The following is a 12,992-nucleotide window of genomic DNA, read 5'->3' on the forward strand; positions in this document are numbered from 1 at the left end:
TTTGACATGTTCCTAACAGTGGCAATACCGTATTTCTTGGACTATAGGTTTGCTATACTTAATTAGAATTTTAGAAATATGTAATTAATGTTTCTTTGACTGTCTAAATTACGGATCCTCAGAATAGAATGGCACCTTTGTTTTCATTTACTGTGTTCCCTGGCTTGCATGACTTTCTGTAGCTGTGCATTGTGTGTGCTTTTATTGCTTTGTTTACATGTAGAAAATGGTCTTGGACTGGGTGTTGAAGATCTCAGTTCTTTTATGGCTAATAAATGCCTCTCTATTATAATTAAATGGCTGTATCATATTCTCTTGTGAGAGTCTCAAGGTGTATGGCACTTCCTTTTCTTCCCTTTGCTTAGGATACATCACCTCCAGAATCTGGCCTGTGGCAAGGCCTTCCCTCAGTATTAACAGGATTCTGTTCTCTCTAGTTTCTGTGAAGCTCTCTATTAGCTTAAGGACCACAGAATTATCCTAAAAACTTAAAGGAGTTTGAGGATATTGTTCTGATATGAAAGAATTTAGTTGTTTGGAGGTTTTCTAAGGTTGCACACTCATACATAGCGGCCAAATGGATTGGATATTTACATAGAATCTGATAATAGGTGCAGATGGCTATAAATTATTTCCAGTGTGTGCATGTGCATGCTGAAAACTAAGGGAGGACGAGAACAAGTTTACTCTTTCTGTGCCATTGTTCTGGGGTTGTGTTTTTTTTCAGAATGTCAGTATCTTTGAGGAGACAGAAGTGTCTGTAAAAGTTGAGCTCAGTAACATTATATTAGAGTAATGTAGGGTAAGACATTGCAGTTGATTTCTGTGGTAATGCTGGTGCTTAATGAAATTAATTATTTTCTGGTCAAATGTGCAAAAAAAAAAGTGTTTTAAATGAATTTTTACTACAACTCCATATCTTTTATTTCTAACATTATATTTTGTAAATCATTATAAAATATATGTAAGCAAGCAATGAGGCATAAGAGGAAATGCCATGGATTATTGTACCTTGCAAGGCTAGTCTGACTCTTGCTGGTATTGTTAATTTCTAGTGTGGCATCTTAACATCAGGCACCTGCTCTGTGCTTGCTTGATCTGAATTCACACAGTGCCTGACTTTTTGTGGCTTGCTTTCAGGGTAAACATGATCTAGTTTGCACAGCTTTCTGGAAATTAGGATACTGCAGCCTAACTACTTAAACTTTCAATTTACTTGTAACTGGTAAGCTTTCTTCTAATGCCACATTCTAGTAAAGCACTTCACAGTGTTTCAGTAGTAGGAACTATCAGTTTCTTTTGCCTTTCTGCTATCACAAGCAAGAGTGAATCATCAATGTGTTCTCATAAAGAGCAAGAAAACTTTGAGATTACTCCCTGTGTGATTTTATATGCAGCTGTTAAAGGAGAGAAGAGCTAGGAATGCTAGAATGCTTTTAAAATCTTTGCAGTGGGAAGGAACTGACTATGATATGTGTCAGGCTGTTTAAGAAAGTATAATGTATTTGTGCTACAAGTGCTGTGAAGAAATAGAAGATCACTTCCTCATTTGAATTTATTTTCCTCTTTGCTGCAACTTTATTTTAAAGGATTGTTTTACCATGTGCAATGACCTTAAAACATTTAAGTCTGCTTTCTAAAAACATGGTTTCTTAAAACTGCTTTCTAAATCATCTTATTCAGCTGCATTTTTAATTTTCAGATTGAATAATTCTGATTAAATTAAATGTCTTTTTGCTAAGTTGCAATTATTATTGCATGTAATAATAGTTTCATCTCACTTTTAAGTACACGGTTGATCTCTGTTTTGAAAGGTTTGCTAAATCATCTCCAATGATTGGGTGTTCTAGAAAACCTGGTTAGTTGTTGGACCAAACAGAAGAGTGTGTTTATTTTGCAGTCAGACCCATTGATGTGTGTCCCATTGATACACTGATACAGAGTGCTATTATAAGCAGAAATAGGTGCTCTGTTACAGTCAGTCCTTATTTAGAGACTGTGTGTGATATAGAGGTCTACAGATGATACATATGATGTACCTTAACAAGGTAAAAGCGAACATATATTTCATCTCCTGTTCCACAGCAAATCTGTGACTAAATTTTCTTCAAAATTGGAAACATTCTCTAGAATTTGCATTGCTTCCAATATTCAATTCCACTTTTGCAAGTGAGAGTTGTTCTCCTTGCATCTTTTGTACAGCGTATTACCTCTAGCAATGTCTGTTTTGCAGTATTGCAAGAACTTGCAGCAAGAACTTGCAGCATTGCAAGAACAATGATCTTATCCTTTCATTACTTTCCTTACTGACAGCTGATACCAAGATTTTTCTTTCCTATTGTGAGAGAAATTACAGTCTCCGTCACTTGGTGATCATTTCCATGAACTGTTTGCCCTGAGCCTACATCACAACATTTCCCTACATTTGTCCTCTGCTGCACAGCACTGTTCACAGATGTAAAGACAGAGGCAACATCCAGTCTGCTAGTGGTTATTGTGCTCATCACAAAATGAATGGCCACCAGGTGCACCCAGGGACACTTTGGTTAGACATTAAGAAAAAATTTCTTTGCTGCAAAGTGTGATCAAGATGTGGAACAGGCAGTGTGGGGAAGTGATGGAGTCACCATCCCAGGAATTGTTCACAAAACATCTAGATGTGGCGCATGGGGAGGTGATTTAGGGATGAAGATGGCAGCGTTCACTGTTTTTGTTTCTTGCACCTTAACAACTCAGTAGAGCTTTCCTATGGTTCTAGGATAAACAGTATCCTGAAGGTATGACAAGATACCACCATGCTACCTTGGTTTGAGAGAACAGATTAAGCAGGACCTGCACAGTACCTCAATACATACATGGTTTATTGCAATGCAAAGATCAACTGATTTTAACTTTCAAAAGAAAGGTTAATAGATTAAATGTCTGTTTGAGCATTAGTCCCTCAAGGAACTATTTTGCTTTGTTTTCAGCAGACTGCAAGGCATTTCTTTTGGGTTAGCTTCAAAGTTTTTTTGCAGCTGATCTTGAGGCTTTTGAAATAGTCAAAATAAAATGGAAGGTGTTTAAGTAGCTTTAAGGGGAGTGAGAGGGAATGAGGTAGTATGAGGCTTATGAAACATTTCAGATTTTGAAACTTAAGTTTGGAGATTCTAAAAGTCTCAGCAGGGGAAGAGAGAAACTGTTGTAGCCATAGATAACAAAGCAAAATTTCTGACTTTGGTTGTTGATGTGGTACTATTATGTTCCTCAATCATTTAGAAGTAATGCTTTTCTGAAGGTAAACAAGAAATTATAATTTCTGGGTGTGTTGTTTACTAATTAGGTAATCTTATATAAGTTTTCATAAATAAAAACCAGTAAATTGCCTTGACTTTTTCTCTATATTAATTTAAAAATAAATATTGTATAGATAAAGGGGAAGAAAAATCTGACTTCAGGTTCTTGCATATGTGTCTTGATCATCAGTTTATTGCATAAAACATGAGTGCTGCATCCACCTCTTGTGTTTTTGTACAAAAGTATCTGGGGTTTTGTTGTTTGCTTGTTGTGGTTTTTTTAACTTGTTTAGTTACAAGCCATTTAAATTGATAATGCCTGTGGATTACAAGAAATGTTACAGATTTTTATGCTTAAATATGAAAATTATCGGTTGGGTAAGCTGACTGATTTTTACTTGTTATCATGCTTGACAACATACAAAGATCCAGTCTTTGAAATAATTAATTATATTTATTATAATTTTGAAATATATAGAGTTAAATATAAAACTTAGTTTGTGGGAACATATACAAATTCAAAAATTATAAGTAGATTATAACACATGAAGAATAATGATTCAAAATAAGTAAATAAGAATATGAAAGACATGATAGAAGGTTTCAGTAGCTGAGTAGTTTATTGGGGTGAAATGTTTTATGACATGTAAATGTTTCATACTTGATAATTATTTTTAAAATGTTACTATTGCATTCCTTTAACTTCTCTAATATTTGCAATGTTTTTACAAGTTATAGTTCTGTTTGGTTTTATTTCTTAAATGCTTTTTTTATCATTGCATTAATTCATGTCCAGTTTTTGAATTGCCCTGCAAAAATAACTGCATTTCCCAAAATACCAGCAGACTCAGATTTTCAAGCTTCAGTGAATTTAAAAACAATAGACAACAGAGGGTTCTTGAACATTGGACTCTGTGAGCTGACATTTGTATGAATTGTTTGTAACTTTGCAGACTACACATTATGCAAAACATATAGCATGCAACTTGAAATTGAAATTCTATTGTCAGATTTAAAAAAATGTTCATGCAGTCGGAGCTTTGTAGATTACTTTGCAATATATTAATAATTAGATTAGCTCTATGTGCCTGCCTTGTTCCTCGTCGTGTAAGACTGACATTTTTTCTGTAATGTTCAGTGGATAATTGGCTTACCATTGACACCAAGTTAGTTATTTAAATCTTTTACTTGATTAACTGTTATTCTCTGAGGAGACAGGGATTGTTTGCCAATCTTATTTTATTTGATTTTAGTTTTTGTAAATCAATTTCTTGAGTTATAACATTACCCTCAGCTAAATGAAATACAAATAATGTATTTTCCTTTTCTTTTATTTTCTTTTCTTGAAGCCGATCAACAACTTATCCTTACACAGAAACCCAGATGTACAGTCAAAACACTGGGGGAAATTATTTTGATACTCAAGGAAGTTCTGCACAGGTGACAACAGTGGTCTCGTCCCATAGCATGGTGGGCACTGGAGGGATTCAGATGGGCGTAACAGGAGGACAACTCATTAGCAGCTCAGGAGGAACCTATCTGATTGGCAATTCAATGGAAAATTCTGGTCATACAGTGACTCACACAACGCGGGCCTCCCCAGCGACAGTAAGTATTTCAGACTGATGCAAAACCTTTGAGACTAGTCTCTTAGTCACTCAGATATTCTTGCAGACTGACACGGGTTTTGTGACAGAATGCGTTGTGGTATTATGTTGTCAGATTAAGGACTACGTAGTACTTTTTGTGAAAGAAGCACTATATATGTATAAGACACAGGAGTAAGAATACTGTGAAAACTTAATCATGAAGGCATACTTTTCCCTTGACAGCTTGTGAATAATTACATTTCATATGTTAAATTTAAACATTTTGTAATTTTTCTGAAAACGTTAGAAAAATACAGTGTTGTTGAGTGTAACTGTTAGACGTAAGTGTTAAATAATGTAAGTTATAGATCAGTATATCTAACTTCCCTCCATTTAATCAGTTTGTTTGCCTGATATTAGTATAGTTTTGGTAGCTTATTTCAAAAAATTTCCCACTGTTCAGAATACCAAGGTACTATGTTTTAACACTTCATTCTTACTTATCTATGGTATGTCTCTAAATTGTGTTCAGATTAAAAGCTCTTTTGGGAATGTCTGACAGTGCTATGGGAAAATGCATTCTGTTACAACTATGGTATAGAATACTGTGGATACATAAACATGAGCATGGAGACCTTTACCTAAGAACTTACTCAATCAGCCTTTATTTCAGTTAGGAAAATGGGTTTATACTACTCTTACCTTTGCTGCCCTAAGGAGTACTTTTACCTCATGCTTGTGAGTATTCTGGTCTGCACATAGAGATTTGAAAGTAATGGGGAAGAGAACTGTGAAACATTTGATAGCAACAGTTTAAAGATATAGAAAGGAGATAAAACATCAGTAATATTCATCAGTATTCAAAAAGGCAATAAAGTTAGGGGACTTAATTTTTTGGAACAAATGTAAAAGCATTGTATAATTTAGATGATCTGAAAATTCTTTCCAATTTGAATCTTAAAGTGATTGGTATGAATAAATACAATTTTTGTTACCATGCAGGAAATTATTACTTCATCTAAAAAACCCATGCAGTGTTATTTCAGAGAAACAAAAATTGTGAGAATCATAATTTATGAATAGTATAACTATCCCACCTGGACATAAGGGGAGCTTTCATAGCAACAGAGAATTTTATACTTGGGTTATAAAAAAGAGTGTGTATTAACATTTCCCTGTATTTTGCATGACTTAATGGAAGAACAGAGTTTCTGAAAAAAGTGTCATTCCTCTTTCAGATTTCAGGTGCTTAACTGACTCTGAAAACAATTGAGGCTTAAATGTATCCAGTAAACACAAATGAAGAGTAGTAGAGTTACTTTGAAGCTGAAAATCCTAGAATTATTTGAATGTCAGAACTCCGCACTATATTTGCAAATTAAAAACTAGTTTGATTTTTTTTTTTCAAAAAATAAAAGTAGAATTTGCCAACCTTGAACGGAAGCTAAAGTTCATGGCTTCAGCAGCATTTTTCTCTTTCCCTGTGTGTCAGTAAAATAGCCTGTTTTAGTTGCGCAAAATAAATTCTGTACTGCTATATCAACTCACTGTTAAGAATAGGAGAAAATACAGCTAGTTAAACAACAATTACTAAGTTGCATTTTGGCACTATAATAATTTCCTCTGTTTCTTAGTGTATTATTTCTTCTGTATAGTATACTTCTATAAGAATGATACATTGGAGTAATCAGAAGTACATTTCTTGCTAAGGAACTGGGACACAATATGATTTTAGATAATAATTTTAGGCTAGGTGTGTTTCAGCTGAAACATACAAGAATTAATTGAAACGCTAAAGGTTCAGTTTAAGCTCACTTGAAAGCACCACGTGTGTTTTAATTTTACTAGGTGGCATAACTAAACTGAGTGAAATAGAGCAATGTAATACTTTAATTGGATTGCACCTTTGATAGATAGAGCTTGTTTCAGTTGTGATCTTCATTTGATCTTTACCATCATAACTTTATTCATTCTTGTGTAGAGAATATATTAGAGTGATCAAAGTGACCTGTATCCAGACTGTTTTGCTAGAATAATATGCAGAAAATTTTTTCCCAGTTTTGATTAGTTTGGAGAATTTTCATATAGAGAAAAAGGATATAGAAATTAATAGGAATTTATTTATTAATATATATGGTCATCACAAGTTCTCTTTATTTTGCCATAGAGGTACTAGTTCTGTTTACTCTTTTCAGCTGATAACTTCACTTGTTTTGTCATTTATCACCCTCACTGATCAAATCATTACATTATCTAATAAGCAAATTATTGTATGAACGATGTTAACTCTTTCTGATACATTTAGTTTAGGTTAAAAGAAATGAAGAAACAAGAGTTTCAGGTTATAAGTCAAATATATAAAATAGGTAAATTTTATTAACTGTCTTTTAGATAAATTAAATTAAAAATCTAATTTACTCTTCAGTAGATAAGCTATTTGTTTTATGTAGAATTCAATAAAAGATAGACTTTTAAACTTAATTTTATTTTCACTTTTTCTTTATGGTTTAATATAATTCTGAGTTCTGCTTCAGAATTTCAATAAAGAGCTAATATTTTGGTTGTAATATTTAATTTGTTTTATTTTCTGTCAAACATTCATACAAGAAGGCAGTCCTTATTAAGCTACAGCATGCAGTAGCACTGCTTTTATAGCCAAAATATCAAGACTTATGCTCTCTCAAAACTATTCCAACATATATACAGTAAAGGTTTATGTTGGTATGCATGAATAACTTTTGTTAGCTTTTTCTTTACTTTTTTCTTTTTCATTGGTTACACTGCTTCTTTCCATTATATCCTTTGCTAGCCTATGAAACTACTTTCTTTACATGCTGAAAAGGTTGGTTTTTTTTATAAAACCAGAAAGGCATTCAGATTATAAGAACTTCTATATAAGATGGTCAGTAGATAAGCAGATTTCCATAATTATCATTTTCATGTGAGTATGTTTGTGGATTGGTCAAGAATGTGTGTGATTGCATTGAAGAAGAATTGGTTTAGCCTAGCTGGATGTCTGTTTGAAACAAATTTGCATGTTGAAACTTGCATGAAAGAGTCATCTGTTTAGTTTACTGGCAGCTGTCATTAAATAGGAACCACTACATTTAAGAGACTCTCCAAAAAATTGGATTGATTGCTGTGTTAATGAAATATAAATCTCCTTCCATTTTTTCCCCATATGTAAACACCTAAGGATTGTTCTTGTCATGAAAGAAGGTAATCTAATCACCATATTTCATAATATCACAAGGTTAAAAAATTCATACAGTTTCTAGTAATAAATTTGTTGTTATTCTTGTCAGTCAGTGAGAGGCTCCCATCTATTAGTCTTGTTTGCTAACAAGCTTTGTGACTGATCCTCAATTTATAGTTACCATTCACCAGTCGTCACCAACCACAGGAGGTCTCCACTCATGCTGTTACAGAAATTCATCCTATGTCAGTGCAAATCTAAATCTGCATGAAAATAAAACCAAAATTTATATGTATATAATGTATCCCCACAAACTATTAGTTCTGCTAGTAAACACAGCATGCAAAGGAATAACTTGAAAGGAAGGATAATACCTGCTGAAAATATCTTGTAATTATTGGAGAGAAAACAAGAAGTAAGAAGGCCCAATGCAAATACCATATCCTGATAATACAATTCTAGTGGAAATCTTATAACTATTTCAGAAAAACTATCTGTTTTTACATCTTAGATAAGGGCATAATGGTTATAATTTGGATTTAAGTTTGAGGTGAGATTTTATGTATTAATTTCCTTCTTGGTACAGGAGCTTTTTCCTCCTCCATTGCTTAACTTTTGTGGTGATTTTGGGGTAGCTAAATAGATTTTAGCATAAAATAAAACATTTCTGATCAAATCAAAGGTGCACAGACTTTTATGCAAAAAGGATTATTAGATCATTTTGTCTGACATCATAAATAGGCAAGATATTTACTTATTATTTCTGCAACTGAGTATAGTGGCTTTTGTGAAAAAAGGGTATCAGGTGGATCTTGTGCCTTGATAAATCTCCTGCTTTGGTTTCTGCTTCAGGCTATCTAGCATCGTGGCTTGTCCCCCTCTCTTCCAGAGGTTTCAGTGTAGCAATGTCACCAAAATAATTTGTATTTCTCTGTCCCTTTGAGTACCTTGCTGCTACACTGTGAAGTCTTTTATTGAGATAATGCAATCTTCACTAGACAAGGAATGTGAGGAGAAAGGAAGAATGATTGCTACTAAGGTCAGGCACACCTACCCCAACTAGATTCTGGCTTCATCTGTCTATGCTCCTTGCTTCTCCTCTGATACAGTCTGGCCTCATTGGCTTTCAGCGTGTCTTCCCCATAAAAGCCCTGTAGCAATGATAATGTTTCCAATCTTGGCAGTTTAATGTTTATTTCTGGTATTGTTTATCAAAAAACCAAATAGTTGGAAACTTGGTTTATTCCAATGCAATATTCCAGTTTCTGATTTGAAAATATTTTAAGAAATGCAATTTTTTCATCATAAGAGATCAAAAATAGGTATCTTTCAGTCCATGGGAAGACTTTGTGTTAATTCTTCTTGTTTGAAAATGCATAATAAACTGGATGCCAGGAGACTTGACATGATGTTCTCAAAACAGTCTGGTTGTCAATGGCATAGATGCATCATTTCTGAAGGACTACAGGTTTTCTTTGGTTTCAATTAAATAAACATTTGTCCTAATATGGCCACCCTCTCTGTCTAAGGCTGTCATGCCATAAATGTTTTCAGATTTGATTTTAATAGTAATCTGAGTTGAATTTTCTGTTTAGTTTCTCTATTTTGGTTCTCTGGTGTGAACAACTCTGATGTATTTACATGTGTTTTTCAGTGTTAGGTGGAATGTATATGTTTCAAAAGTCTTTATGACAAGCTTGAAACAGATTTTTATATGGGATTTTTTGGTTTGTTTTCCAAATGTGGGGAAAATGACCACGGAGAAAAAGGTTTAGAATATGTTTAAAGATGTATATAAGAGACACTAGGTATACAAATAACTGGATGATCTAGGGAAAAGATTAGTCAGTTTGACCCTGTGTTGGAGAACTTCTAGCAAAGAAGTTAAACATAAAATCATAGATTGTTAAGGATTGGAAGGAATATTAAAGATCACTTAGTCCAATGTCCTCTGCCATGGACAAGGACACATCCCTCTAGATGAGGTTGCTCAAGACCTTATCCAGCCTTGCCTTGAACAGCCCCAGGGATGGCAATTCCACAGCCTCTCTGGACAGTCTGTTCCAGTTTTTTGCCACCCTGACAGTAAAGAATTTCTTCCTAATCTCCAACCTTTGTTTCTCTCCTTTCAGTTTGTACCCATTACTCCTTGTCCTATCACTGCAGTTCCTGATTAAGAGTCCCTCTCCACCTTTGCTGCAGGCCCCCTTCAGATCTGGAAGTTGCTGTGAGGTCTCCACACAACTTTCTCTTCTCCAGGCAGAGCAGACACAACTTCCTCAGTCTGTCCTCATGAGGAAATGCTCCAGTTCTCTTATCAGCCTCATGCCCTTCTCGGTACTCGCTCCAACAGGTCCATGTTCCTCCTGTGCTGGGAGCCCAGAGCTGATGCAGCCCTGCAGGTGGGGTCTGAGCAGACAGAATCCCCTCCCTGGCCCTGATGGCAGCAGTGCTTAGGTACAGCCCAGGACACCTTTGGCCTTCTGGACTGTGAATGCACATTGCCAGCTGCTGTTGAGGTTTTCCTCAACCATGACCCCTAAATATTTCTCTGCAGGGCAGCTTTCACACTTCTCCACCCACCCTGTAGCCTGTGATTGCCATGACCCAAGTGTAGGACCTTGCACTTCACTTTATTGAATTTCATGAGATTTGCATCAGCCCGCCTGAATTGTGTCAAGGTACCCTGGAACCTGGGTAATAACATTACATTTGAAAATTTGGGAAGGAAAAGGTAATTGGATTTAACTCCAAGCATTTTTTATTTTTCCAGTCTGTGACTGCTAGGTGTGCTTTTTCTCCCAAATGACTCCATGTGTTCTTTTATAATCACTAGAGAACATGCTGTATTCATTAGTCAGGATGCATGCTTTATGTACCTGTAGACTACTGGTAGTGTGCATTTGCAGCAGGTGTTTTGACCCGTATCTGTTATGTATATTAAATTTTCATATTTAGAATTTAACCAGGGGAGTTTTTAGAAATAAAAAAAGCCCTTCTTTATCTAAGTCTTTAAGGTTTATCAGCATTCTTTTAAGGTCAGCTTTATGTAAAATACCACACTAATTTTACAGCTTTTTTTTTCTTCTTCTCTTTCTGCATATTTACAGTTCTTTCATTCCACAGACTTAAAGAAGTATCTTTCTGTCTGTTTTCATGGTATTGTTTCAATATTTTTTGCAAAATTTCACAAAATCTGTTTGCAGGTGTTGCTACAGCTTTTTCTATTGACAGGAATGCAAATCTTTTAGATTTAAGTCTCCAGCTGTACAGACTAGATTGGAGTTCTCCTCACATGGTCAATATAATTTCATTTTCAAGCTTGTTTCTTGTGAGCAAGCTTGTCGGCCTAACACAACCCTCTGGCACAGGTTTCAGAAAGCAGTATTATATACATGAATACTCTGTCCTGAAATAGTACTGAAAGCCAACATGAACCATGCATGTTTGTGGCATCCTAAAAGCCTGAAATTGTCACATTTTCAAAAAGCCTGTGTCCATTATCATGTATTTTCAGATTCATTCTGCCTTATTTAGGTAGGCGCAATTGCCTCGAGTACCCAGGACTTAGCTAGCTGTACCACCAAATCAGCCTTTCTTGTATACATATGATGAATATGTATACATAATTCCTTCATAATGGAGCATTGTGATGATAGCTGCTTTAGAATTTCACTTCCTTTAAAGCCTGAAAGGGTGAACCTTTGGAAGTGGATAAAGGGCATTGTGAATGAGAGGTGCCTGTGGAAAAAGAGACAGTAGCTCTCTTTTTTCAAGATGTTGCAACAATGTATTGAATACTAAGATACCACCTGCCTGCCCTGCTGCTGGTGGACAGTGGTTTGCAAAGGCAAACAGATAAAAAAAAGAAAATTGTAGGCTGCCCAGATTGTTCACTAAACAGCAGGACTTCAATTTCTGCACATTGTTTTCTTTTTTTTTTTTTATTCCTCAGAGCAACTTATGATAACATTTTGTAGTAATTGTGAAATTGTTAGTTGATCGTGGAAATTGTTAGCTGAATCATGTGGAAAACCACTATTTCTTTCTTCTTCCTAAGAGGAAGGGAGTTTTTTGCAAAGTGGGTTTGGGATAGGTGTTTGCTATGTCTGTGCTATATGCATCTTAGACTATTACGTGTCATTTGTTTATCTAGTAACATGTTAATGAATACTGAGACATAACCTAGCAAAAACAGTCAGTAACTTCCAAATCAGGAGATCATGTAAGGATTACATTGTAGATGCACATACTGGGATCAAACTGCTGAAGTTTTTAACCCCAGGAGAATATCCTTATTCCTTATTGATTGTATCTGAGTATATGGCAGTGTTTTAGCTCACTAACAAAGTAAATTGAAGAAATTCACAATCTATAATGCTCTTAATTTAGTGACTGCCTATGTTTGTAACTGTACAAACTGATTAGTCTTCCTACATGTAGTGTAACATCTAACATGGTTTAGTTGGAATTGCAGTGTGAGTGATAGTGTATATTTCAGTTATCAGAACTTTTAAATAAATTATTGTAGTTTATTAAGGCAAGAAAAGGGGGAATGTATGACTGATTACATATTCAAATAAATGAAATTCTTCCTATTTAACATATCAGATAAATATGTAGGAAGTTGTGCCTGGAATCTCTCACAGTTTATTGTTAAAAATGGAAGGGTATCAGTCTTCCTTTTGCATTTTTACAGAATATAATTTTAAATGTTAAAATTACTTTCGTCTGTCAACAAAGTATTATAGTAATACACACTGTATTACCTGTGTAGTTATTCCGTGTTTGTGCTTAAGTGCTATTAGAATAGAGGGGTAGTGTTCAGTTTTTTACAGCCTAAATAAAAGTCTCTGGCCAGAACTTAGAATCTAAAAGCTTGAAGGAACAGATCGTTCACATAAGGAACAGATCCTTCATATAAGGAACTTT

General features: G+C 34.8%; 1 protein-coding gene across 1 annotated transcript in view; it reads left to right on the forward strand.

Annotated features, from left to right (window-relative positions):
* The window catches only part of RFX3 (regulatory factor X3), a 100,003-nt gene that overhangs the window by 61,379 nt on the left and 25,632 nt on the right, over positions 1–12,992 (forward strand). The window contains exon 4 of the mRNA XM_058823772.1: positions 4,625–4,883. Within this exon, the coding sequence (XP_058679755.1) occupies positions 4,625–4,883 (259 nt within the window). The remainder of the gene's footprint in view (positions 1–4,624; positions 4,884–12,992) is intronic.

This window comes from Ammospiza caudacuta, chromosome Z (assembly GCF_027887145.1).
Source record: "Ammospiza caudacuta isolate bAmmCau1 chromosome Z, bAmmCau1.pri, whole genome shotgun sequence".
Taxonomy (NCBI): Eukaryota; Metazoa; Chordata; class Aves; order Passeriformes; family Passerellidae; genus Ammospiza; species Ammospiza caudacuta.